Source organism: Chaetomium tenue, assembly GCF_020726465.1.
Source record: "Chaetomium tenue strain MPI-SDFR-AT-0079 chromosome Unknown F5144scaffold_2, whole genome shotgun sequence".
Lineage (NCBI taxonomy): Eukaryota > Fungi > Ascomycota > Sordariomycetes > Sordariales > Chaetomiaceae > Chaetomium > Chaetomium tenue.
In genome coordinates, this window is record NW_027117330.1 from 1,836,071 (window position 1) to 1,858,588 (window position 22,518).

The following is a 22,518-nucleotide window of genomic DNA, read 5'->3' on the forward strand; positions in this document are numbered from 1 at the left end:
CGTAAAGAGCCTAAACTATGGCTTGTAGACAATAAAGGTGTCTTTATACCAACCCCCAGAAGCATAACGCAACATCTGCGATGCAATTGTGTATCTGATCTTTGATGAGAGGACAGCCTTTCTTCTTTACATGCCAGGGTTAGGGTGACCCTTTGCAGGCTCACAGTGGACTTGGCAAAGCGGCACAGTGGGGTCGCGCTGGAGCTTCCCAAACGCCAGCACAACAGCGTCTGCCGCTTGAAGGCGGGGTTGCAGCGACAATCGAGAGGCTGGTGGGGTTCGGCCTTTGGAGCTTTCGACCCGATCCTCAATCTCTTTTCCATGCTTCCGTCATTCCGCTCAGCCCTCTCTTTCAAGACCTTGACCGCCCTCCCGGACCCTGCGTACCTACATACTTGCACTTTCCATTCCAAAACCCCCGCATCAGAACGTAGCCGACCTTCGTTCTGCATCGCCCCCTCAACACCAAATCTCAACCTCTTCCTGCGCATTGGTCCGCACCCGTTCGCTAGGCTTTCCTTGGAGATTCGACCGGCTACGTAACAAGGCGTGCGACCATGCCCGTCTCCATCGAGGAGTTGGACGCCACCGTTCGCGCCTTCTATGAGGGCCGCGGCGAGCAGGTAAACATACACACGACTTCCTACCGTGGGAGGATTCAGCTGTTGTGCGAATCTTGATGCTAACGACTCTTGTCATTGTAATAGCAAAAAGCTGCCCAAGCCGCTCTGAACCAGGCACGTCCACGATCACCGACCCACCGAACTGCCCCGCGATTTTGACTAACCGTTCGTTGCAGTTCAAGGAGGATCCCGATGCCTGGTTGATGGTGGATGATATCCTGTCGAGGGCGACGTACGAACAAACCAAATGTTTGCACCCCCCATGGTTCGGCACTGGGAGTATCACGGGGTCGCTGACGATAAAATAGTTCTGGGTCTACAAGTCCTCGATAATGTGATCACCACAAGGTGGAAGGTCCTCCCACGGGACCAGTGTCAAGGCAAGCAGCCCGCGCCATCGCTGGTATCGACGGGGGCAGGCGGCTGACAAATAATAGGAATCCGTAACTTCGTCGTGCAGTACATCCTGCAGTGTTCCAACAGCGAGGAGGCTCTCAAAACTCACCGCACCCTCCTCAACAAGCTCAACCTCGTCCTCGTCTCGGTCCTAAAGCAGGAATGGCCCCACAACTGGCCTACGTTCATCAACGAGATCATTTCCGCCTGCCACTCGAGTTTGTCGGTATGCGAGAACAACATGATCATCCTACGCCTTCTCTCCGAGGAGGTCTTCGACTACTCTGCCGAGCAGATGACGTCGACCAAAACCCGCAACCTGAAGACAACCATGTGCGCCGAGTTTTCACAGATCTTCCAGCTCTGCCAGGAGATCCTCAACAGCGCCGACCAGCCGAGCCTTATCAAGGCCACCTTGGAGACGCTCTTGCGCTTCTGTAATTGGATTCCATTGGGATATATCTTTGAGACGCCCTTGATCGAGACGCTCCGGACAAGGTTCCTTGAGGTACCGGAGTTCCGGAACATCACGCTGCAGTGCTTGACCGAGATTGGCGGTTTGCAAACGGGAGGCCCTGGCCAGATGAACTCGTATGATGAGCAGCTGGTCAAGATGTTTACCGAGGTCTTGACATCTATTTCCAACATTATCCCCCTGGACATGGACCTCAAGACGACATATCCACAGAGCAACTCCCGCGACCAGGAGTTTATCCAAAACTTGGCGCTCTTTCTCTGCAACTTCTACGGCATGCATTTGCCGGTAAGTTTCTGTGGCTGGCTCAACACATATGTGCTCTGGTAAACTGACCCGCGGTGCAGCTCATTGAAAACCTCCCGAATCGGGACTTCCTCACCCACGGCCACTTTTACCTGATTCGAATTTCCCAGATCGACGACCGCGAAATCTTCAAGATCTGCCTCGACTACTGGCTGAAACTTGTCCAAGAGCTCTACGAGGAGATGCAGTCGCTGCCCATTTCCGACATGACCTCGATGTCTCTGGGGGTGATGGGTGGTGGCGGCGCGCCAAACCCGGCTCTGCTCACCAACTACCCGCTCCGCAAGCACAAGTACAACGAGGTCTTGTCGAACCTACGGGTGGTCATGATCGAGAAGATGGTCAGGCCGGAGGAAGTTCTGATCGTGGAGAACGAAGAGGGCGAAATTGTCCGCGAATTCGTTAAAGAGACGGACACGGTTCAACTTTACAAGACGATTCGGGAGTGCCTCGTTTACCTCACTCATCTGAATGTCATCGACACCGAGCAGATCATGACGGAGAAACTGGCGCGGCAGGTAGACGGGTCCGAGTGGTCGTGGCACAACTGCAACGTCCTGTGCTGGGCTATCGGTTCCATTTCTCTGGCCATGAACGAGGAGACAGAGAAGCGGTTCCTCGTCACCGTGATCAAGGATTTGCTCGGCCTTACCGAAATGAAGCGCGGCAAGGACAACAAAGCCGTGGTGGCCAGCAACATTATGTATATTGTGGGGCAATATCCGCGGTTCCTCAAGGCCCATTGGAAGTTCCTGAAGACGGTTGTCAACAAGCTTTTTGAGTTCATGCATGAGTCTCACGAAGGCGAGTCAAACCTGATCCCCCGAAGAGACTCCGCCTTGCTAACCCTCACTAGGCGTCCAGGACATGGCCTGCGATACTTTCATCAAGATCGCCAAGCAGTGCAGGCGTCACTTCGTTGCGCTCCAACCTAGCGAGAACGAGCCGTTCATCGAGGAGATTATCCGCAATCTTGGTAAGATCACTTGCGATCTGACTCCTCAACAAGTTCACACGTTCTATGAGGCATGTGGCTATATGGTGGCGGCCCAGGGGAATAGAAATCAGCAGGAGCGCCTCCTGTCCGAGCTGATGGCCATCCCGAACGCCGCCTGGGACGAGATCATCAAGCAGGCGACCATAAACCCCGCCATTCTGCAGGACGCCGATACCATCAAGATTATTGGCAACATCATGAAGACCAATGTGTCGGCCTGCTCGTCTATCGGGCCCTATTTCTTCCCTCAGATCGGCCGCCTGTACAACGACATGCTGCAGATGTACGCGGCGACCAGCCAGCTTATCTCTGAGGCGGTTGCCCGTGAAGGTATGTGCTTATTCTGATTCCGTCTCTCGGGTCTCTGTATATGCTTACTGTTCCTAGGCGAGATTGCGACCAAGATGCCCAAGGTCCGCGGTCTGCGGACCATTAAAAAGGAGATCCTGAAGCTTATCGAGACCTTTGTCGACAAGGCGGAGGATCTGCAAGCCGTTCGGACCCAGATGGTACCTCAGCTTCTCGACTCTGTGCTGGTTGACTACAGCCGCAATGTCGCCGGTGCTCGCGATGCCGAGGTCTTGAAGGCCATGACCGCCATGATTACCAAACTTTCGGTATGCCTCGATCAGCGGGCGTGACTGTTTTGACAATGGCTGACATCTACAAACTAGGGCCTTATGGAGGACCAAGTACCCGTGATCATGGAGAACGTTTTCGAATGCACCCTGGACATGATCAACAAGGACTTCTCCGAGTTCCCCGAGCATCGTGTCGAGTTCTTCAACCTTCTCCGGGCGATCAACCTTCACTGCTTCCCTGGTATGTTGTTTTATTCGAGGTTTTATAGGATAGGACTAACAAGTTGCAGCTCTCCTGAAGCTTGACAACCGGCAGTTCAAGTTTGTGATCGATTCTTGCCTGTGGGCAAGCAAGCACGACAACCGCGACGTCGAAACGGCCGGGCTGAACATGTGCCTGGAATTGATCAACAACATTGCCGAGAAGACGGACGTGCAGACCTCGAATGCTTTCTTCAACCAGTTCTTCATCACGATTCTGCAGGATGTCTTCTTCGTCCTGACGGACCAGGACCACAAGGCCGGCTTCAAGACGCAGTCGATGCTGCTGATGCGGCTGTTCTACTTCATTTCCCCCGCCGACGCCACGCAGCCGAAGATCCAGGGACCCATCTACCAGCCCGACCAGGCGCAACCCGGCACGAGCAACCGCGAATTCTTGGGCAACTTCGTTAGCACCTTGTTGCAGAACGCGTTTGGCAATCTCACACCGTACGTTTTATTTCCCCCACGCCGCTGGTCTAACCGGGCAGCAACGATCTAATTCGTTTTCTTTAGAGCCCAAATCACGGCCTTTGCCGAGAGCCTCTTCACGCTCAACACGCAGTACGACAAGTTCCGTCTCACGCTGCGCGACTTCCTCATCGCCCTCCGTGAGTTCGCCGGCGACAACGCGGAGCTGTACCAGGTCGAGAAGGAGCAGCAGGAACGCGACGCCACGGCGGCGGACCGTGAGCGCCGGTCCAAGGTGGGCGGCCTGCTCAAGCCGTCAGAGCTCGAGGAGGATGAGCTGTGACTACAGGGCGAAGAGCTGAGGACGGAGTTTGCGCCCTCCCATGATGGGGTGGGGGGAACAACTGCGGGTGGTGGTGGTGAGGGTAATGGTGACGGATGGGAGTTTTACGGGCTGTGACATCTCCTTCTAGTCTCGGTGGCTCTGATTTGTTAAAATGGGGCTTGATACTCAGATCAACTCAGGTCCCGGGCCGCGCGGCCTGTGGGAGGAACGATGTGTTTTTTCTTTCTTTTATTCTAGGGTGTTTATCTCGCGGACCCTTTGTAGTGATACCAATAGAAGAGGGTATGATCTCTGTATCTCTCTGCTCTTGGTTTGTGCCTGGGCCTCGTCTGTGGTTAAGTTTTAAGTCGACTGTCTCTGTAGCCCATTGGGACTTCACCTGCACGATATTGTGTACCACAGAGCTGCCGCACAGTGCATATTGGGGCTGGATATACAGTCCCTACTTGACAGGGGCCCTCATTAGCGTTAGCGCCAGCAGCGCAAGGCTTCCCGCATCTGTCGCTGCCCTTGCAGGCGCTGAAGATTGCTGCACCCCACAGAAGCGAAGCAGTCAAATGGGGTCAACATGCCGAGCGGGCGGGCAGTTGGGCCTCTCTCCTCTCGTATTTGGCGTACCTACAGATCTGTACCCAGATCCAGGTTTTGGGTTTTTGTTCCTGCAGATGGTCAAGCATGGCTGCCACAGTTTCAGATTGCTTGTGTTTCATTGTTTTTTGAGCTCCCGGCATTGGATCCGCCGTGTCCGGCGACTGAGCTCGATGAATGGTTAGAGGGGGTCAGGTCCCAAGAAAGATCGCCCGAGGGTCGCCAACTCACACCACTCTTTCAGCCGCTTGCTGACTCCCGGTCTTCAGCCCTTTGTTGATTTATTTCAACTTTTTGTTGCAAGACTTGCTACTGCCTTGTTCCTTGGCCCGACGGAGACGGCGACGGCGTCGGGGATTTTGGCCATTGCTTTTTGTTCCGTCCCGTCTTCGACGTCAGCTCCGACGTCAACATTCGCGCCCCATCGGCTACGTTTACCCCTGTTGAGTTACAGAGTACATACCTATCTTAGTAAGGGGCTAGCTGGGTCTGAAGGTCGCGTGTGTTTGTTCAGCTTGTGCTGCATCATCTTTCCACTCAATGCCTTCGACATTTCTCCTCTGGAATCAGACAGCTACGCTGAAAGGAACTACTTTATGAGTTTCAAGTCGTCAATTCGAAACCGTCTCGACTGGACGGCCGCATTCCAGTTGGCAGAAGCTCCCGAAACCGAGGGGTCTCGGATGAAAGACATCATCTCCACATTCCAGACAACACGCAATACGGGACAACGAGAGCAATCATGGCTCCGTGGCCTGGGGGAGGAGGAGGAGGAGGCGGTGGCGGCTCGCACCGTCCGGCGGAACCCACATTACCCGCACCCGCACCCACGCCGGGCTTTGGCCGAGACCAGCACTTGACGCCTCACCACGGTGGGCGTGGCAGACCCACCGTCGGGCGATACAGAAGCGCCTCCCGGGTCTCGGAAATCGATGCGTGGGATAACATGCAAAACCACCAGCTCCAAAACGATTCTAGCTCGGATGAAAATCTCCACCCCCGGCCCCGCCATACCCGCTCCGTGAGCCATCCGTTTCCGTCGCTGTTCTCGGGCAGGAAGAAGAAGCGATCCGCTACCATGGCCGGCGCCGAAGAGTCCGGATCTGATTCTACCGGCGAGGGGCTCGGCATCAAGGGGAATCAGCCCCCGGTGCGTGGGCATCGGAATGGTTCTTCGGTGGGGAGCAGGGACTTTGCGACGGGGCGCTGTATGACGTGCGGGTCGCTGGTGCGCTGGCCGAAGGAGCTGCATATGTTCAGGTGTACCATTTGCCTGACTATCAACGATGTATCACCGGTGGACCGTGATGCTAGGAGGGAGGACCCCCAGGAGGTGGCGGTGACGTTCGAGGAGCAGCCTGCACCAAAAGGTACCTATGGATGGAGTTGCTTCCTGCACCTGGGTTTGATCATCGAGGGCTGACCTATGATGCAGACAAAACAATATCCCTTCGATATACCAAGGTTTTAGTCGACCAGTGCCTTCGTGCATTTCTAACTTCGACTTTGAAGAAACAGACTGGTGGCCCTACCCCTGACAAGGAGTCTCCCGTCAAGCCGTCATTTCTCACACCCGATTATGCTAGGGTGCCCACGCCATCGACCACGGCTCCTCCGTCCCTGCGGCCCAAGACTTCTCTGAATTTTGAGCCACGGCTGAGTCCTGGTCCACCTAGAAGCCCAGCTCTGCACCGTCGCGCCCCCAGCTGGGCTGGCACTACATCAAAAATGTATTCCACGTCCCCAGAAAAACGGTCTCCCCTCCACAACCCCATGCCACCGGGACCTGGGGCCCGCCCGCGCCATCCGCCCCCGAGTCCGGGGGGGGAGGCCAGGAGGGTATTTAAGCCGCTCGAAGACTATATTGTCCAGTGCTTCACTACGTTTCAGTGTCTAAACACATCTTTCTTAATTCCTCGGGTCCAGCCCCATGCCAGCCACGGGGCCGAGACTAGGCCCCGTCGTCCTTCCGAGCACACCGGCGCTCGTCGGGAAAGTCGGAGCACCAGCTACCCCGTCCCCGACCTGGACCCCAAGCTCTTGCTCGTGGGTGATTTTGCCGAGAACGGTACATGGTGGATTGGACACGAGGAAGCACCGGCGAGAACGCCATCCGGTAGGAGCCAGAGTGGTCCCTCAATCGTCAGCCCGAGGAATCCGTACATAGACTGGACATCGCTTGAGGAGTGGTACCGGACAGCCATCGAGCCGGCACGGGCTTGGTCAGCCGTCTACGAGAGTTTGGTGGCCGAAGACCCAGCCCTTGCCGTGCCTCCTGCTGCGCTGCAGGACATCGAGAAACAAATCCTCGCCGGACAGGAACATGCCCATAGGGCGCTTCTGAAAGCCTCTGAGTCCATTCTCAAACGCCCCGGGCGGCCCCTCACTGTGCCCCGGGATCTCCGGTTCCTGCTCATCATCACAGCGAACCCCCTTCTACACGCTTCATACAAACCGTATGCTGGTGCATATCAATCAACGAGCCCCCTGCCAACACCGAGCAGCGCGTCGCCTCGGGGTTCTGGGCCCGCGTCAGGCCGGCACTCAGTCATCATCAAACGCATTGTGGGACTTATGTCCAACACGCCCGCCGAGTGCCACAGCCATCTCGTGGCCTGGTTCGCCAGGTATTCCGAGCCGTCCTTTGTGCAGACAAAAGACCTGGTCTCCGGCTTCCTCGCCTACCGTTTGATCCGACAAAACGAGAAGAAACACGAGAGCCAGGTCGACTACATGGGCGGTCTCATCCCCAACATGGGGCCCAGCCATTCCCCGGCCGCGCTCCACGCCGCGCTGGGCCACTCTCAGCGAGCCAAGAAGCAACAGGAGAAGAAGAAGCAGGTAGTCTACCAGGAAGATTGGCAGATCAAAGCCGCGGCGCAGGTCCTCGGCTTCCTGTTCGCCGCCAACAACATGGGCCACGCCCACCGCGGCCTGGCCAACCGGCCCGACAGCCCCGGCAACAGGCACCGCGAGCTTGTCCACGCGCCGGGCCAGATCCTCGCCACGAGCGATTTCTACATGACGCTGCTCGACGACGCGGACCTCGTGGGCGAGTTCGAGGCGTGGGAGCGCAGACAGGGCCGCTTCTCCTTCTGCCAGCACCCGTTCCTCTTGAGCATCGGGGCTAAGATTCAGATTCTTGAGCATGATGCTAGGCGGCAGATGTCGAATAAGGCGAGGGATGCCTTTTTTGATAGTATCCTGACCAACCGTGTGGTGCAGCAGTTTTTTGTTTTGAACATCCGCCGAGAGTGCCTCGTGGATGACAGCTTGAAGGCCGTCAGCGAGGTGATTGGGAGCGGGGGGGAGGATATCAAGAAGAAGCTCAAGATCGTCTTCAAGGGCGAAGAGGGTGTCGATGCCGGGGGGTTGCGGAAGGAGTGGTTTCTGCTCCTGGTGCGGGAGGTGTTCAACCCCGACCACGGTACGTCCCATCCCGTCCCTCTCAACACACACACACCCAATCTAATCCACTAACTCACCTACTCGCATCCAGGCATGTTCCTCTATGACGAAGACTCGCACTACTGCTACTTCAACCCCAATTCCCTCGAACCCTCCGAGCAATTCTTCCTCGTCGGCGTCGTCCTCGGCCTCGCCATCTACAACTCCACCATCCTCGACGTCGCCCTCCCCCCCTTCGCCTTCCGCAAACTCCTCGCCGCCGCCCCGCTCCCCCCCTCCACCCCAACAACAACCCACACCACCACCACCCCCCACAACACCACCACCCACCCCCGCCCCCCCATGACCTACACCCTCGACGACCTCGCCGAATACCGCCCCACCCTCGCGCGCGGCCTCCGCCAACTCCTCGACTACGACGGCGACGTCGAGGAGACCTTCGGGCTGGTGTTTGCCGTCGACGCCGCGCGCTACGGCGCCGTCGACCGCGCCCCGCTCTGTCCCGGCGGCGACCGTCGCGCGGTCACGAATGCGAATCGTCGTGAGTATGTGGATGCGTACGTGCGGCATGCGCTGGAGGGGTCGGTGGCGAGGCAGTTTGAGCCGTTTAAGAGGGGGTTTTTTACGGTTTGTGGTGGTGGTGGTGCGGGGGGAACGGGTGGGGGGGCGCTGTCGCTGTTTCGGCCGGAGGAGATTGAGTTGTTGGTACGGGGGTCTGCGGGGGTGTCGGATGGTGCGCCGTTGGATGTTGCTGCGCTGCGTGCGGTTGCCGTGTATGATGGCTGGCGGCGGCGGCGGGCGGGTAAGTCCACCGCCGCCACCACCACAACCAACCCCGAAGAGCAACAACAAAGCAACGACGACAACGAGAACGACGAAGAAGAAGAGCCCACCATCCGCTGGTTCTGGGAGGCCTTCCAAACCGCCCCGCCACTCAACCAACGGCGTCTATTAGCCTTCATCACGGGCAGTGACCGGCTGCCCGCGCTGGGGGCGGCGTCGCTGGCCATACGTGTCGCGTGTCTCGGAGACGAGTGTGGGCGCTTCCCCACCGCGCGCACCTGCTTCAACTCGGTCGGCTTGTGGCGAGCGACAGACCGCGAGAGGTTTGTGGAGGTGCTGTGGAGGGCGGTGTGGGAGAGTGAGGGGTTTGGGTTGAAGTAAGGGGTGGGGGTGGGAAGGGTGGGTTTTGGAGGAGTGGTTGTTCTGGGGGGGTTGATGGGGTTTAGGAGGTTGGTAATGTACGCGGAGATGCAAAGGGGGTGGAATAAAGGCGGGAGTATATGGCACTGCAGTGTATTGTGTATATGTGGTGGATGTAAAGAACTTGCTCTGTCTCGGTTTATTTGGTTTCTTGGGCAGGTGGAGAGAGGGATATCATGGCTTGGATAGATGACGGCGTAGTGGCTAAAATGTATACCATTTGAGAGGTCAATATCATCTGAGTCCTAACTCATCTCCCATCTGTGGCGTTATAACCTCAACCTATCTGAGTTTATGCGGTTGAAGACAAGCCAAAGTGTTGGTGGTGTAATTCAATTGGGGTTAGGGTTAGATGGGGGCCATGAGTCGTCATCTACAAAGTCGGACTGTTCATTCATAGGTAGTTATTTGATTGATCGCTGACGCGGTTGATGCTGACCAGAATATCAAGGCGCTCGTGACTGATTATCTTCTCACCTTTATTCTATAAGTAAAAGCTGCAAACATGCGGGGGCTGTCCAGCCGCAATGTCGTGTAATAATCTGATTCCTATTGAAACCTCCGTGTGTCCTGTTACGAGCTGAGCGGCGCTGTGTTTCGTCTCGAGCGAACAAAGATCATGCGCTCTGCTACTTGCCAAGATGGGACACAGCCTCCTTGGGGAGAGGCCGTCGCCGAATCGTTGATCAGGTCGGGGGCCTCCACTTGTTTGTGCGCTCAACACGAGGTTTTGGCACTCTGCGACCCTCTCCCATTGGAGCGAAAGAAGAAGGGGAAAAGTTCGAAAGGGATTCCAAGTTTTCAATGGCTGGGTCTTGATTGAACAAGCAATCCTTGCTATATGTCTTGCTGCCCCGCACTTAGGATCCGCGGGAATGGTTACTTGCAATTGATCGGACAAGCGATTGAAAAAGTTAAGATGAGAAACTGCAAGTTATTCCATTACTCAGGACCAAATAGCTTTTCATGAAGGCGCCAACGAAAGGGTCATGGTGAGAGAGCAAGTTACTCAGCGCCATTGTCCGGCAGGACTTACTCTTTTTTGTAACTACTAACACTGTGTCCGGTACTGTGAAGGCAAGTCCACCTTCCAAAACTGATGGTAACCGATCGTCCCGAGCTTACACGGATCCTGATTTGCCTGACTCGATATTATTTGTTTGAGTCCGCCAAACAAGCAAAATCTTTACATTTCACACATGGCCACCAGCTTTGCGGTCAGATCCAGCTCTTGTCAAGTTCTCTTGGGGTCCTCTGCTTTTGTTCTGTCCTTCTGACTTTGACCGGGCTCCCGGGTTCCGGGCAGAATTCAACCGTTTACCTAGCCCATGGATTTTGCGGAGATTCAGCCCCACCTAGCCCACCAAGCCTAGCCGAATTAGCGCAGGAACAGGCCCGGAGTTCACCTCGTCCGAACCACTGATCTTGCAGTTTGTCAACAACGGGAGCAAGACAAGAGTCGCGAGCTCGCTTCTGTACCGGGTAGAAATTGGGAGATCAGCCACCGATACACCAGGGCAAAGCCATACTGTGTCGAGAAACCGACTATCTTGCACCTCCGCCACAAGCAACGTATCTTCGGGGTCGGTTTCCCATCGCGAGGTGGGACAATTGGCGCGTGGTCATCGCCTGCGGGTCTGCGTACCGCTCTCGCCGCTTCGCCGGATTGGGCGTCCTGGCCGCACAGCCCAGCCAGAACCCCTGCAGCTGCCAGATGCATGTCCAAGCGCACCCTGGGATCTCGGCGGAAATAGAAAGCTGCGCTCAATTTCCTGTAATTTCGCACTGTCAGCTCAGCGTCCTCTTTCCCTTCTCCCGCCCACCACCTTGTCTTTTACACTTTCCATTCTCTCGGGTCACCTATTTTGACGACACGAGACGGCGTCGTCAAACGTCACTCCCAAGCGCCGGTCTTGCGTTTTTTTCGCCGCGCGCCTGTTTTCGCTTCCAGCGCCTAGGGCTGCTAGTCCCGTCGCGCCGACGCCCGACTGCAGAGATCAGACGCCAAGTGGTCCAGTCCACGCCGAGCCGTCGCGCCCTGAGCCAATCCATTCGGTCCCGCTGCTTTGCTTCTCAAACACCCCTTTCTGCGCCATATCCAAACCTCGCTGTCGCTTGAGCACTTGCGCCCGTGCTATCCAGTTTGCGACCATCGTTGGCCTCGCCGTTGCTTTGAAGGTTAGTAGTTTGACACAGCTTGTCTCTCTTTGAAGCAGCTCGCAGCTGCACTCATCCTCTTAGCGCTGCAGCGCGAAGTGGGTTGATTCTCATCACCGTTATAGGTGCATAGAGAAATGACCTTATCCCTCCTGCGCTCCTTCCCTTGACGTATTGTAACGCATTCGATTATGCCATGCCGCGCAATTCATACACTAACATGCCAATTCCGTACAGAAACTTTCCACGGCTTAGCCGCCAAATATTTGTCATGTCGAACGACACAAGCGCGGCCGACGACGTGCCGTCGTCGACGCCGTCGGTGCCAGATCCGCCTGAGTCTACATCTGAGCCTCCTCCACCCCCAACATCAACCTCAGAGGAACCGCCTCCGGCATCCTCGACATCATCTTCGGAGGATCCGCCGCCATCGTCAACAACCAACTCACCTCCCCCTCCACAATCTACCAGTTCATCAGAGGACCCTCCGCCTACATCCAGAACTTCGAGACCACCTCCACAGAGCTCCTCCACCCCTGATGATAATAACCCACCGCCAACGAGCACAATATATACAACAGTTACCGAGCCCTCCAATCCTACAGGCCAGCCCACCGGCGACCCATCGACCTCGGCCACTTCAACAACGGGTTCCACCATCGATCCCACCGATGAGCCAAGTGGGGGGCTGAACGGTAGTGCAAGGACCGCCGTTGCCGTGGTTATTCCCATCGCGGCTGTTGCTATTCTGCTCCTGTTGGGTATTTTCTTGTGGCGTAGGAGGAAGCAGCGCAAGGACGCTGAAGAGCAGAGACGGAAGGAGGTCGAGGACTACGGCTACAACCCCAACGCCGACCCTACGATCCCCGCCGTTGCGGGTACTGCTTACGAAATGAGGGAGGATAGCCCGGCGGGCTACCGGGGCTGGGGTTCCACCACGCTTGCTGGCTCGAACACAAGGAAAGCATCGACGACCATGTCGGGCGGTGCCGGCGCCTCTTATTCCGACGCTGCTTCGCCCACCAGGGCCGACGCTCGATCCGGCGAGCCCCTCATGGGCGATGCGCCTCCGTCTCCCGAGGGCGAGATTCTGGGGGCAATGGGCCCGTCGGCTGCCAATAACCGTGCCGATGTGCGCCGCGGCCCCTCGAACGCCTCGTCGTCGTATAGCGCCGCTGGCCGATCCGACGGCTCTGGCGACGGCCCCATCGGTGTCGCCTACGGAGGGGGTGCGGGTGGTGTGGGCGCTGGCAACCAATACTACGACCAGTATGGCAGCGGAAACCCCTATACGGACAACGGCTATGGCCCTCAACCTACCGATGCCGGCGGCTCGCCAGTCATCCGGGACGTGACAGCCAGGAGAAACACGCGCATCGAGAACTCGTCGCATTATCCGCAGCAAACTGCTGGCATCTCGCAAAATTTCTGATCCACCAAATCGACAAACCATCCTCACGTCGATCTCACCGGTTCGCTTTCGTTAGATGATACCTTTGCGACATTGGCCAGCGTTATTTTTCATTTGCTTCTCATACAAACGCTCTTGCTGCAACAATCGCCTGTTTTCATATTCTTCTTACATTTCGGCGTTTACGAAGAGGCCATACGGCAACCTTTACTAAGACCTAATATCCCAGACCTAAAAGTCTGCGGGTCACCGTCGCTCAACTTGATTTCCTTGTTTTTATTCTCCGTATATTTCTATTTTCTGCATATAAGGGTTGCCATGGGGCTACGGCACCCAGGGACTTGGGTTGTGGGGGAGCTACGGGATACCGAAAAATGGTAGCTTGGGTCCGAAGCCGGCTGGTTAGGGGTAGTGATGGGTTTTGAGGGGCTGATTTCCACCATCAGCAATACCCAGGGAAACAGCGGGGAGGGGCTAAGGAAGGTTGGCCTTTAACTGAGGCTTGGGGAGGCGGGTGCTGGGGGGTTGATGGACATGTATCAAGCAAGATTTGACGAGATCAGGGACTCACAGGGAGTGAATCTTGAGTGTTGTACGTGTAAGGATGGATCCAAGAGTAGACTGACTGACCGCTGGTCTGATCTGACACCGGACGTTGTCCGCATATTTACCGCTACTCTAGCGACTTTTGTTATGTTGAATACTACTTATTGTACTGGAGTTCTCAAGATTTCTAGAAAGGGAACTACTGAGCATCAACAAGTTCAGGAGACTTGCAACCTCTGTGTGAGCTGTTGGTGTTGTTCCTCTGAGGCGGAAGCTTTGTTGATCCGGCTGCCCCGCTTCAGGCCCGGACCAAGCTCAGGTGGGTCCGATTTTCTAAACTTTTCGGGGCATCCCACCTTGAGCAGCGAGCTGCCTGGGCGACGACAGAGAACCGACAACCTGGAACTTACAAACGCGAATCCATAATTTCGGTGCCTCCCACAACTTCCGCCGCCCCTCTTCATCTCGGTCTTTTGGACATCCCATCCCATACAGAACCACCACCGATACTAGAAAAATCAAGGCGAAAAGCCAAAGACAGGCAAAATGCAGGCCCCTGTCTTGGTGATGAGTACGTCAAGTTTCCCCGCTACTGTTCCTCTGAAATCTCCCCGCTAACATGGACTCTTCCTCGCAGACACCCAGAGCGGTGAGAGGCAGACCGGAAGGAAAGCCCAACTGTCGAACATCGCCGCCGCCAAAACGTATGCTCGCTATCCCGCCCCGCATCGATATCCCTATAACCCCACATGCTGATATCCTACCCCCCCAAACCAGTGTCGCCGATATCATCCGGTCATGCCTCGGCCCCAAGGCCATGCTCAAGATGCTGCTCGACCCCATGGGCGGCATCGTCCTCACCAACGACGGCCACGCCATCCTCCGCGAAATCGAGGTGTCGCACCCCGCCGCCAAGAGCATGATTGAGTTGAGCCGGACGCAGGACGAGGAGGTGGGCGACGGAACAACAACTGTTATTATCCTGGGTGAGTTGGCTACACGGAGACTGTCGTCATACTATGCTTGCTAATGAGGAGGAAACAGCTGGCGAGATCTTGGCTCAGGCACTCCCCCAACTCGAACGCAACATCCATCCCGTTATTATCATTTCGGCCTTCAAGCGGGCCCTGAAGGACGCGCTCCAAATTATCGAAGATATCTCTCTCCCGATTGACATTAACGACGACAAGGCCATGCACCAGCTCATCTCGTCGTCGATCGGTACCAAGTTCGTGTCGCGGTGGTCGGAGCTGATGTGCAGCCTGGCGCTCAAGGCGGTGCGCACCGTGACGTGGGAGGTGGGCAACGGCAAGCGCGAGGTCGACATCAAGCGGTACGCGCGTATTGAGAAAGTTCCCGGTGGCGAGATCGAGGACAGCCGTGTGTTGGATGGCGTCATGCTCAACAAGGACATCACGCACCCCAAGATGCGCCGCAAGATCGAGAACCCACGCATCGTACTTCTCGACTGCTCGCTAGAGTACAAGAAGGGCGAGTCGCAGACAAATATCGAGGTTACCAAGGAAGAGGACTGGAACCGAATCCTCCAGATCGAGGAGGAGCAAGTCAAGGCCATGTGCGAGCACATCCTCGCGCTGAACCCGGATCTTGTCATCACAGAAAAGGGTGTTTCGGGTACGTTTTTTTCCTGTGCTTTACAAGTTACCCACACTGACACCACCTTTCAGACCTCGCACAGCACTACCTCATGAAGGGTAACGTAACCGCGCTGCGGCGGGTACGCAAGACAGACAACAACCGGATAGCGCGGGCGACTGGTGCCACCATCGTCAACCGGGTAGAAGACCTGCAGGAGTCGGACGTGGGCACCGAGTGCGGGCTGTTCGAGATTGAGAAGATCGGCGACGAGTACTTTACTTTCCTAACAAAGTGCAAGTCGCCCAAGGCCTGCACAGTGCTCCTCCGCGGGCCGTCCAAGGACGTGCTCAACGAGATCGAGCGCAACCTACACGATGCCATGGGCGTCGCGCGCAACGTCCTGTTCCACCCCCGCCTGTCGCCCGGCGGCGGCGCCACCGAGATGGCCGTGTCAGTACGCCTAGCTCAGATGGCCAAGAGCATCGAGGGCGTCCAGCAGTGGCCGTACAAGGCCGTCGCCGAGGCCCTCGAGGTCATCCCGCGGACGCTGATCCAGAACGCGGGCAAGAGCCCCGTCCGTGTGCTGACGGACCTGCGGGCCAAGCACGCCGAGGGCAAGAGCTCGTGGGGTGTCAACGGTGACACCGGCGTGCTGGTGGACATGAAGGACTATGGCGTGTGGGAGCCCGAGGCGATCAAGGTGCAGAGCATGAAGACGGCGATTGAGGTATGTTGCACCGGATAGAGTTTTACGGTTGCACGAACTGTATGCTGACAATTATTTCTAGTCCGCCTGCCTCTTGTTGAGAGTAGACGATATCTGCAGCGCTAAGAAACTGCAACCGGGCGTCGGCACCGGTGGCGGCGGTATTGATGAGTAGAGGCCGCAAGGCCACTGGTTTTATTAGGCCGGCATAATACCCTATTAGAGGAAAAAAGGTCCTTGTAGGTAGATAAAAGGCCGATCAGCGAGTTGCTCAAGTCGTCGTGACAATCCCTCCTCAGTCATCGTCGTGGATAACCAGCCCCGGGCCGTCCGCCACAACAGGGGCTTCCTGCTTTTTGCCTGTGTCCGCGTCCGCGTCCGCGTCCGCCCTCCCCTCGCCATTTTCCTTGTCCCCGTCCTTCCCCTCCTTATTACCAACATCACCTCCCACCTCCCCCTCCCCTCCAGCAGCAGCCCCGGCAGCAGCAGCAGCAGCAACCACCACCCCCCCACTCTCCCCCTTCTCATCCCCATCCCCCTTATCCCCCTCCCCCCCCTTCTTCCCCTTCCCTGCCCTCCCCTTCTTCTTCCTCTCCCTCCTCTCCCGATTCCTCCTCGTCCTTTCCTCATCCTCCCTCTCCCTCTCCGCCCTCCGCCTCTCAAACTCACTCCCCGCCCGCTCCCGCGCCAAATCCTCGTCCATCTGCCGCAGCCGCTCGTACTCGCGCCGCCGCGCCGCCTTGTACACGTGGAACTCGCCGGATCCGGCGCCCGCGGAGGAGCCCTGTACGTTCGTGACGATTTCGGGGGGGGGCGGGAGCGGTTTGCGGGAGGAGGTGGAAGAGCTGGTGGTGCCCGGGGGGGGGAGGCGGATTTCTTGCGTGGGGTTGGAGAAGAGGGCCGCGAGGTGCGTGGCTTGGGAGGCGTGGGGGGAGAGCGCGCGGCGGCGTTTTGCGGGGGGGGGGATGTTGGTCATTTTTGGGCGATTTTTTCTTTCTTTTGCGAAGAGGTTTGTTGTTGGTTGATGGAGGTTGTTGTGGTGAGAGGATAGCTAGTTCAAAGTTCAAGGTTAAGTTGCGACGCGACTGGCGCTCGGGCGAGGTGGAAATTTAAGTGGGCCGATATGGTTCGAGCGCAGACTTGGCAGCATGCTTGGCGAGACTTGGAGTCTCAGCCACTATAGCCACAATTGTCATGAGCTCATAAACTCAAGTAGTGTGGCGCGGTAAGACCGAGGTCCAGATTATGTCCTGAGGTACACATGGAATGGAAATCATGGACAAATGGAGAATACGAGATGCACTTGTGGAGAGTCCTCAGCGCTTGTGTAGCCGCCGCCGCCGTGCCCTCCACACCATCCACACCCAACCGCAGCCAATCCCAACGCCGGGCGCTTGTTTGAGAGCATCGAGGAAAGTGCAACCGACCAGCGGCAACTGCCGACCGCAGCCCTGCGCCGCCGTTGGGACTTTGCAGGTCATCTGATTCGTTGGCGGTCAGGCACCCATGTAGTGCCAGGGCAGCTGCAGGCCTGCACCAACGTCCAGATCAGGGTGGCACCAGAAGTGGCGTGAACTTCAGGCGACAAGCAGTTGGCAGCGAAAGATCATCCCATTGCACTCTGAGATGCACTCATATTCCCCTCCCGTCCTGCAGTGTACTCAATCAAGCCAAGATCACTGCATCCGAATGCACCCACCGTGCATTCATCTGTTATCAGACGCTGAGAAACGCTGGGAAACGCTGGGAAGCGCGCGGAACAAGCTGCAGAAAAATAAAAAGGCCCTGTAAGTAAGTGGGTCCGCGGGGCACTCAATGCCCAACTCGTCCAAGCCCCTCGGCCTGGGCATTGGTAATACCTTTCCCAGACGCCGCTGAATGGCGGCTTCTTCAGGCTTGTCCCAGTCTAGGTTGTACCAGGCAGCTGACCCAGAGCTTTGGATGAGTCGATGACTGTTTTTACCGGGGTAAAAAGGAATTGCATATCATACCCTCTGTTCGCTGTATATTCTACGACTTCCAAACACATTCCAAACACGAACAACTCCAAGCTCGCACCTTTTTGACTGTGCCGTTGCCCCGCTATCGGCTACTTTGAAACAAACTTGAGCTGCCCCGTGTTGCTCCCTATCCTACCTCTGAGCACACGATCACCTACTCTAGCTTCTACAACACTGAAACCATACTCGATTATCTTCGAGGCCCATTCATTCACCATGGGTAGACCAAGACTTATCATCCTAGTCCGGCACGCCCAGTCGGAGGGCAACAGTACGTGACATGTCTCAGTCCAAAACCAGAAATGCAGCTTGGCTAACCAACTCTTCTCTCCAGAAAACCGCGATATCCACCAGACCATCCCCGACCACCGGGTGAAGATTACACAAGACGGATGGCAGCAGGCATACGAAGCGGGCCGCCGCCTGCGAACGATGCTCCGCGAGGACGACACGCTACACTTCTTCACAAGTCCATACCGTAGGACGCGAGAGACCACCGAGGGCATCCTAGCGACGTTGACCAGCGACGATCCCGAGCCGAGCCCCTTCAAGCGCGATAATATCAAGGTGTACGAGGAGCCGCGGTTGCGTGAGCAGGACTTTGGCAACTTCCAGCCATGTAGCGCCGAGATGGAGCGCATGTGGCAAGAGCGCGCAGACTACGGCCACTTCTTCTATCGCATCCCCAACGGCGAGAGCGCCGCCGACGCCTATGACCGCGTCAGTGGGTTCAACGAGAGCTTGTGGCGCCAGTTTGGCGAGGACGACTTTGCGAGTGTCTGCGTCTTAGGTGAGCGAGCCCAACACCCTCCCTTTCTTTAAAGAGTACACAAGCTGACGATAACCACCCCAGTCACCCACGGCCTCATGTCCCGCGTCTTCCTCATGAAGTGGTACCACTACAGCGTCGAGCACTTTGAGGATCTACGCAACGTCAACCACTGCGAGTTCCTCATCATGCGCCGCAACGACGACAGCGGCAAATACCTACTCGAGAACAACCTGCGGACATGGTCCGAGCTGAAGAGGGAGCGCGCGCAGGAGCTAGTCGAGAACAAGGACGAGGGTGCCAAGGAGAATGGGAAAAGTAAGGACGTCTCCACGCTCGCGCGCGCTGCTACGGTTGAGGTCCGACGTCGCTGGGGCGGCTGTCCGAATGGTTGTGATCACGACAAGAGTTTCAAGATCCGCCAGACGCTGGCTGACCTCGTGAAGAGCGACAGTATCATCTCTAACCACGCCGTCGGCCTAGCCGTGAGCGAGGACGGCAGCAGCAACGGCAGCAACAGCACCACTGTGCCCAACGGCAACGGCGCCGCAGCCAGCTCGACCCACGGCATCACCAACCCATCATTCAACGGCACGGCTAACAGCCAAACCCTCGTCAGCCGCCGGCCAGCCGCGAAGCGCTTCCAGTCCCAGACCACCGACGAGATGAGCGACACGCCCGAGTTCACCGTCACCGGCCCCCAAATCGACGTGACCAAAGCCCGCGACGAAGTCGTCTCCAGCCCCGACGGCACCCCCTCCTTCATCTCCGTCGAGGACCGCCTCCGCTCCCGCCTCAAGAGCCCCAACATCCCACCGCGCCCGCTCGAAATCACCCAACTCCACGTCGGCCGCGACTTCGGCGGCACCTACAGCGGGCACAACAGCGCGGGCAGCGACGACGCCGACTCAGACGACGACAACGGCCACCGCCACGCCGCCGCCCTCCCCACCCCCTCCCCCTCCTCCTCCACCACCAGCACATCCAGCCCCATCACCAACGGCAGCCGGCCCGCCGCCGCTGCCGCCGGAGCCACCACCGCGCTCGGCATCCCCGCCTCGGCCATCCCGCTCCACCACCGCCCCCACAAACACTTCCACCACCACCACCACCATCACAGGGAACAATCCCGCATGGGCCGTGGCACGCGCGCCAACCGGCTGGGTGATCACCATAGTAGCGACGGGGAGCATGAGGCGGATTGCGAGCATGAGCATGGAAATGGGGCTGCCTCCTGCGAGGCGGATGAGGAGAGCGGGCCTGAGTTGACGCGGGAGATGGTGGATGAGGCGGATGATGTGCTGGCGAGGGAGGAGAGGGAGGATCGGAGTATACTGGGGAGTGTGTATTAGGTTGTTTTGTTTTGTTGTGGGGGTGGTCCGTCCAGGTGAGGTGTATACTGGAGGTGAAGTGTATACTGGGGTTGGGGGTGGGTTGGTGATGATTATCATATCATGTCTGATGTTGTGTTGTGTTGGGTTGTTTTGGAGTTGGAGCGAGCGATATCTGGGTTTGTTTGGTTGTTTGCTGGTATGGGAAAAGGAAAACGGGAGAAAGGAAGAGAGAGGAAGACTGGGCTGTCAGTCTGTCGGTCTCCCTTGGGGAAGCACTTCAGTGGTCCATCCCCCATGTGTGGTTTTGTCTTTGAGGACTAATTAGGTGTCGGGATTGATGGGCAGTGTGCAGCGGTGATCTCTTTGCATGCTTGGTTGGTTGCCAGACGTTGATGGAACTGTGTTATGTCATGTCGCATGAGGACGAGGAGGATATACCATACTCAGATTGTTTTTGCAGGGAATATACACACACAGTACAGATGACCTGGCATGACCACAATCAGAGTTTGATGGAACGAACAAGGCGTGCCTTTCACCGCCGCATGTGAGTGAATTGGGAGCAGCAGATTTGCATGTTGCGGGCGATGTGCATCGTTTGATGAGCAACCATATCATACATCCATCCCTCTGACTTTTAGGGAATTGCGCTTACTTTGACAATAGAGGCTGCCGACGAAGGTCGAGGTGCTATATGTGTGTGTTTTGACTGCTCTGACCTTAGTATCTTGGAGAGTTCGATGATAAAAAGTAAAATCTGAAAATGACTTTGTGCTCCGGCTTTCTCAGTGCCTCTCCCCCCTCCCCCCATTATCAGCATACTCTATGCATCAAGGTAGATATCCGCAATTAAAAGGGCCAGAAAATAAAAAGCTCACCACCAAGCCCCATTCCCCGGTGGAATGGAGGTTGGTGGTTACGAAAATCCTGAAAACAGGATTTTGCGCCGCGAGGGGGAGTCGAACAGGTCCTCTTTCGATTGGTGTCCAACCGGTCCTCCTCACAATGCCGCTGAGCTAAACCGTTGTTTAACTTCAATTGTGAGGAGGCGGTGGCAGTGGTCGTGCGGGAACTTGTATATATAGTGCCGGGAAGGTGCCCTGTGCACGGGGGGTTGGTTGGGAAGAATCCGGGTTAAGATGGAAGGTTGAGATTTCATATGAGCGTTGTTTGCTGTGCCCACCATGTTTGCTCTCTCAGCTTTACTGAACTTAGCAAGAAGAGTAGCTACCACAGTTGTGTGATAGTCTAAGTTAGAGAGCTTGGGGAGAAGTTCGGGTGCTGTATCAAATAATAGTTCAGATCGGAACAAGTCCCTTTAATTCATTAGGTGGCCTCAATCCTAGTTGACCTGCAGGCTTGATGTTTCAACTCGGAACCCGAATAAGGTTGTTTTGTTCCCCTCTAACTCCCACGCCTGATCACCATGGTTGACCCAAAGGCTCACCTAGATGTGTGGCGAAGGCGACGACATTGGTCGCACAGGACGTTGGGATACACGAGGTACAGGCCTGCATAATCACACAAGATGATCTGAACGACAGGAAGGGTGTTGTAACACCACATATCACCCAATATTTCGCCTCTCTTAACATGTGTGACTTACACGGCGCCGGAGCCACCTACATTTGAATATTGTGGTCCGTTGCATTGACCCGAGAATTTCTCGTCAGCGGGACACAACCCGGGGGCGAACGCAAATATTCCTTTTGCTGCGTAACGCCGGCTTCTGTGGGCAGCGTGGATGAGGCTCACGGTTCTCTTGACGGCCCTTGAGGAGCATGGCATCCACAAGGGGTTGATTGCGTACTGAATCATGTCTATCACAGAGAGCAGGGAACGCGGATCAGGCCCATCAGAGGTTTAGAAGGCTATTCAAACCCCTTTCTTTCAATAAGAACTGAGTGAGATATCATACCGGCCCGCTATAAGTGCAAAACCTCCGGCACGGACGGGCAGCTATCTGGGTAGGAAAGCATCGGCATTGTTACCCTAGCCCAACAGACCGACTCTTCTCAGGAGAACCCCGTCAAGTAAGCATCACCAGCATGACCTCTTTCTTCTGCCCTGTGATTTGATTGACTCAGACCTATCACTTCCTACACTCAGTTGTGTGATCTGACTCGTCGTTACCTGCTCATACGGACGAGAGAAAAGTCAACAACCAAGAGACAGAACACCGATAAACGGTACCCTCATCACCCAAAGCGGAGCAAACTCAACGCCCCCCGTCACATCAATGACACACACCCCATAAACACAAACAACCGAGCGTGCAGTCACACCTGTCCCACCAAGACACCCCTACCCTCGCACCGTCGTATCACGAGCCACAACGATCAGGACGGCCGCAGCAAAAACATACGCACGATCCGGCAGGCTCCCGAAGAACAAAACGGAT

At 56.5% G+C, this 22,518-nt stretch overlaps 7 protein-coding genes across 7 annotated transcripts; 6 read left to right on the forward strand and 1 right to left on the reverse strand.

Annotated features, from left to right (window-relative positions):
* The first annotated feature begins 399 nt into the window (after positions 1-399).
* F5144DRAFT_108177 (CRM1 C terminal-domain-containing protein) lies at positions 400-4,753 on the forward strand. Its single transcript, XM_066782121.1, has 11 exons — positions 400-623; positions 708-737; positions 800-872; positions 932-1,003; positions 1,061-1,782; positions 1,842-2,604; positions 2,657-3,127; positions 3,185-3,414; positions 3,472-3,619; positions 3,669-4,089; positions 4,156-4,753. Exons 1-11 carry the CDS (start codon positions 558-560, stop codon positions 4,391-4,393), a joined length of 3,234 nt encoding a protein of 1,077 aa, XP_066646279.1. The 5' UTR covers positions 400-557; the 3' UTR covers positions 4,394-4,753.
* Positions 4,754-5,448: 695 nt separating this feature from the next.
* On the forward strand, positions 5,449-9,567 carry F5144DRAFT_108299 (uncharacterized protein). The gene is made up of 3 exons (XM_066782122.1): positions 5,449-6,354; positions 6,420-8,411; positions 8,484-9,567. The coding sequence occupies exons 1-3, from the start codon at positions 5,727-5,729 to the stop codon at positions 9,554-9,556; spliced, it is 3,693 nt and encodes a 1,230-aa protein (XP_066646280.1). The 5' UTR covers positions 5,449-5,726; the 3' UTR covers positions 9,557-9,567.
* Positions 9,568-11,972: 2,405 nt separating this feature from the next.
* Positions 11,973-13,184, forward strand: F5144DRAFT_590147 (uncharacterized protein; the record flags this gene model as incomplete). Its single annotated transcript, XM_066790134.1, has 1 exon — positions 11,973-13,184. The coding sequence occupies one exon, from the start codon at positions 11,973-11,975 to the stop codon at positions 13,182-13,184; it is 1,212 nt and encodes a 403-aa protein (XP_066646281.1).
* Positions 13,185-14,058: 874 nt separating this feature from the next.
* Positions 14,059-16,488, forward strand: F5144DRAFT_561461 (T-complex protein 1). Its single transcript, XM_066788251.1, has 6 exons — positions 14,059-14,280; positions 14,347-14,413; positions 14,487-14,695; positions 14,754-15,344; positions 15,398-16,035; positions 16,097-16,488. Exons 1-6 carry the CDS (start codon positions 14,256-14,258, stop codon positions 16,187-16,189), a joined length of 1,623 nt encoding a protein of 540 aa, XP_066646282.1. The 5' UTR covers positions 14,059-14,255; the 3' UTR covers positions 16,190-16,488.
* F5144DRAFT_640940 (DUF1168 domain protein) lies at positions 16,103-17,293 on the reverse strand. Its single transcript, XM_066792753.1, has one exon. It carries the CDS (start codon positions 16,988-16,990, stop codon positions 16,310-16,312), a length of 681 nt encoding a protein of 226 aa, XP_066646283.1. The 5' UTR covers positions 16,991-17,293; the 3' UTR covers positions 16,103-16,309.
* A 663-nt stretch (positions 17,294-17,956) lies between these two features.
* Positions 17,957-20,135, forward strand: F5144DRAFT_640942 (histidine phosphatase superfamily; the record flags this gene model as incomplete). Its single annotated transcript, XM_066792754.1, has 3 exons — positions 17,957-18,285; positions 18,349-18,804; positions 18,868-20,135. The coding sequence occupies exons 1-3, from the start codon at positions 18,231-18,233 to the stop codon at positions 20,133-20,135; spliced, it is 1,779 nt and encodes a 592-aa protein (XP_066646284.1). The 5' UTR covers positions 17,957-18,230.
* Positions 20,113-20,645, forward strand: F5144DRAFT_561465 (uncharacterized protein). The gene has a single exon (XM_066788252.1). The coding sequence runs from the start codon at positions 20,224-20,226 to the stop codon at positions 20,440-20,442; it is 219 nt and encodes a 72-aa protein (XP_066646285.1). The 5' UTR covers positions 20,113-20,223; the 3' UTR covers positions 20,443-20,645.
* Positions 20,646-22,518: the final 1,873 nt, after the last annotated feature.

Bases quoted from the DNA above. Each gene is read 5' to 3' on its own strand.
- F5144DRAFT_108177 (XM_066782121.1), top strand. From the start codon at position 558: ATGCCCGTCTCCATCGAGGAGTTGGACGCCACCGTTCGCGCCTTCTAT. The intron at 1,004-1,060 runs GCAAGCAGCCCG...GACAAATAATAG, and splicing joins CCCACGGGACCAGTGTCAAG to GAATCCGTAACTTCGTCGTG. The intron at 2,605-2,656 runs GCGAGTCAAACC...AACCCTCACTAG, and splicing joins CATGCATGAGTCTCACGAAG to GCGTCCAGGACATGGCCTGC.
- F5144DRAFT_108299 (XM_066782122.1), top strand. From the start codon at position 5,727: ATGGCTCCGTGGCCTGGGGGAGGAGGAGGAGGAGGCGGTGGCGGCTCG. The intron at 6,355-6,419 runs GTACCTATGGAT...CCTATGATGCAG, and splicing joins GGAGCAGCCTGCACCAAAAG to ACAAAACAATATCCCTTCGA. The intron at 8,412-8,483 runs GTACGTCCCATC...ACTCGCATCCAG, and splicing joins GGTGTTCAACCCCGACCACG to GCATGTTCCTCTATGACGAA.
- F5144DRAFT_561461 (XM_066788251.1), top strand. From the start codon at position 14,256: ATGCAGGCCCCTGTCTTGGTGATGA. The intron at 14,281-14,346 runs GTACGTCAAGTT...TCTTCCTCGCAG, and splicing joins GGCCCCTGTCTTGGTGATGA to ACACCCAGAGCGGTGAGAGG. The intron at 14,696-14,753 runs GTGAGTTGGCTA...AGGAGGAAACAG, and splicing joins AACAACTGTTATTATCCTGG to CTGGCGAGATCTTGGCTCAG.
- F5144DRAFT_640940 (XM_066792753.1), bottom strand. From the start codon at position 16,990: ATGACCAACATCCCCCCCCCCGCAAAACGCCGCCGCGCGCTCTCCCCC.
- F5144DRAFT_561465 (XM_066788252.1), top strand. From the start codon at position 20,224: ATGATTATCATATCATGTCTGATGTTGTGTTGTGTTGGGTTGTTTTGG.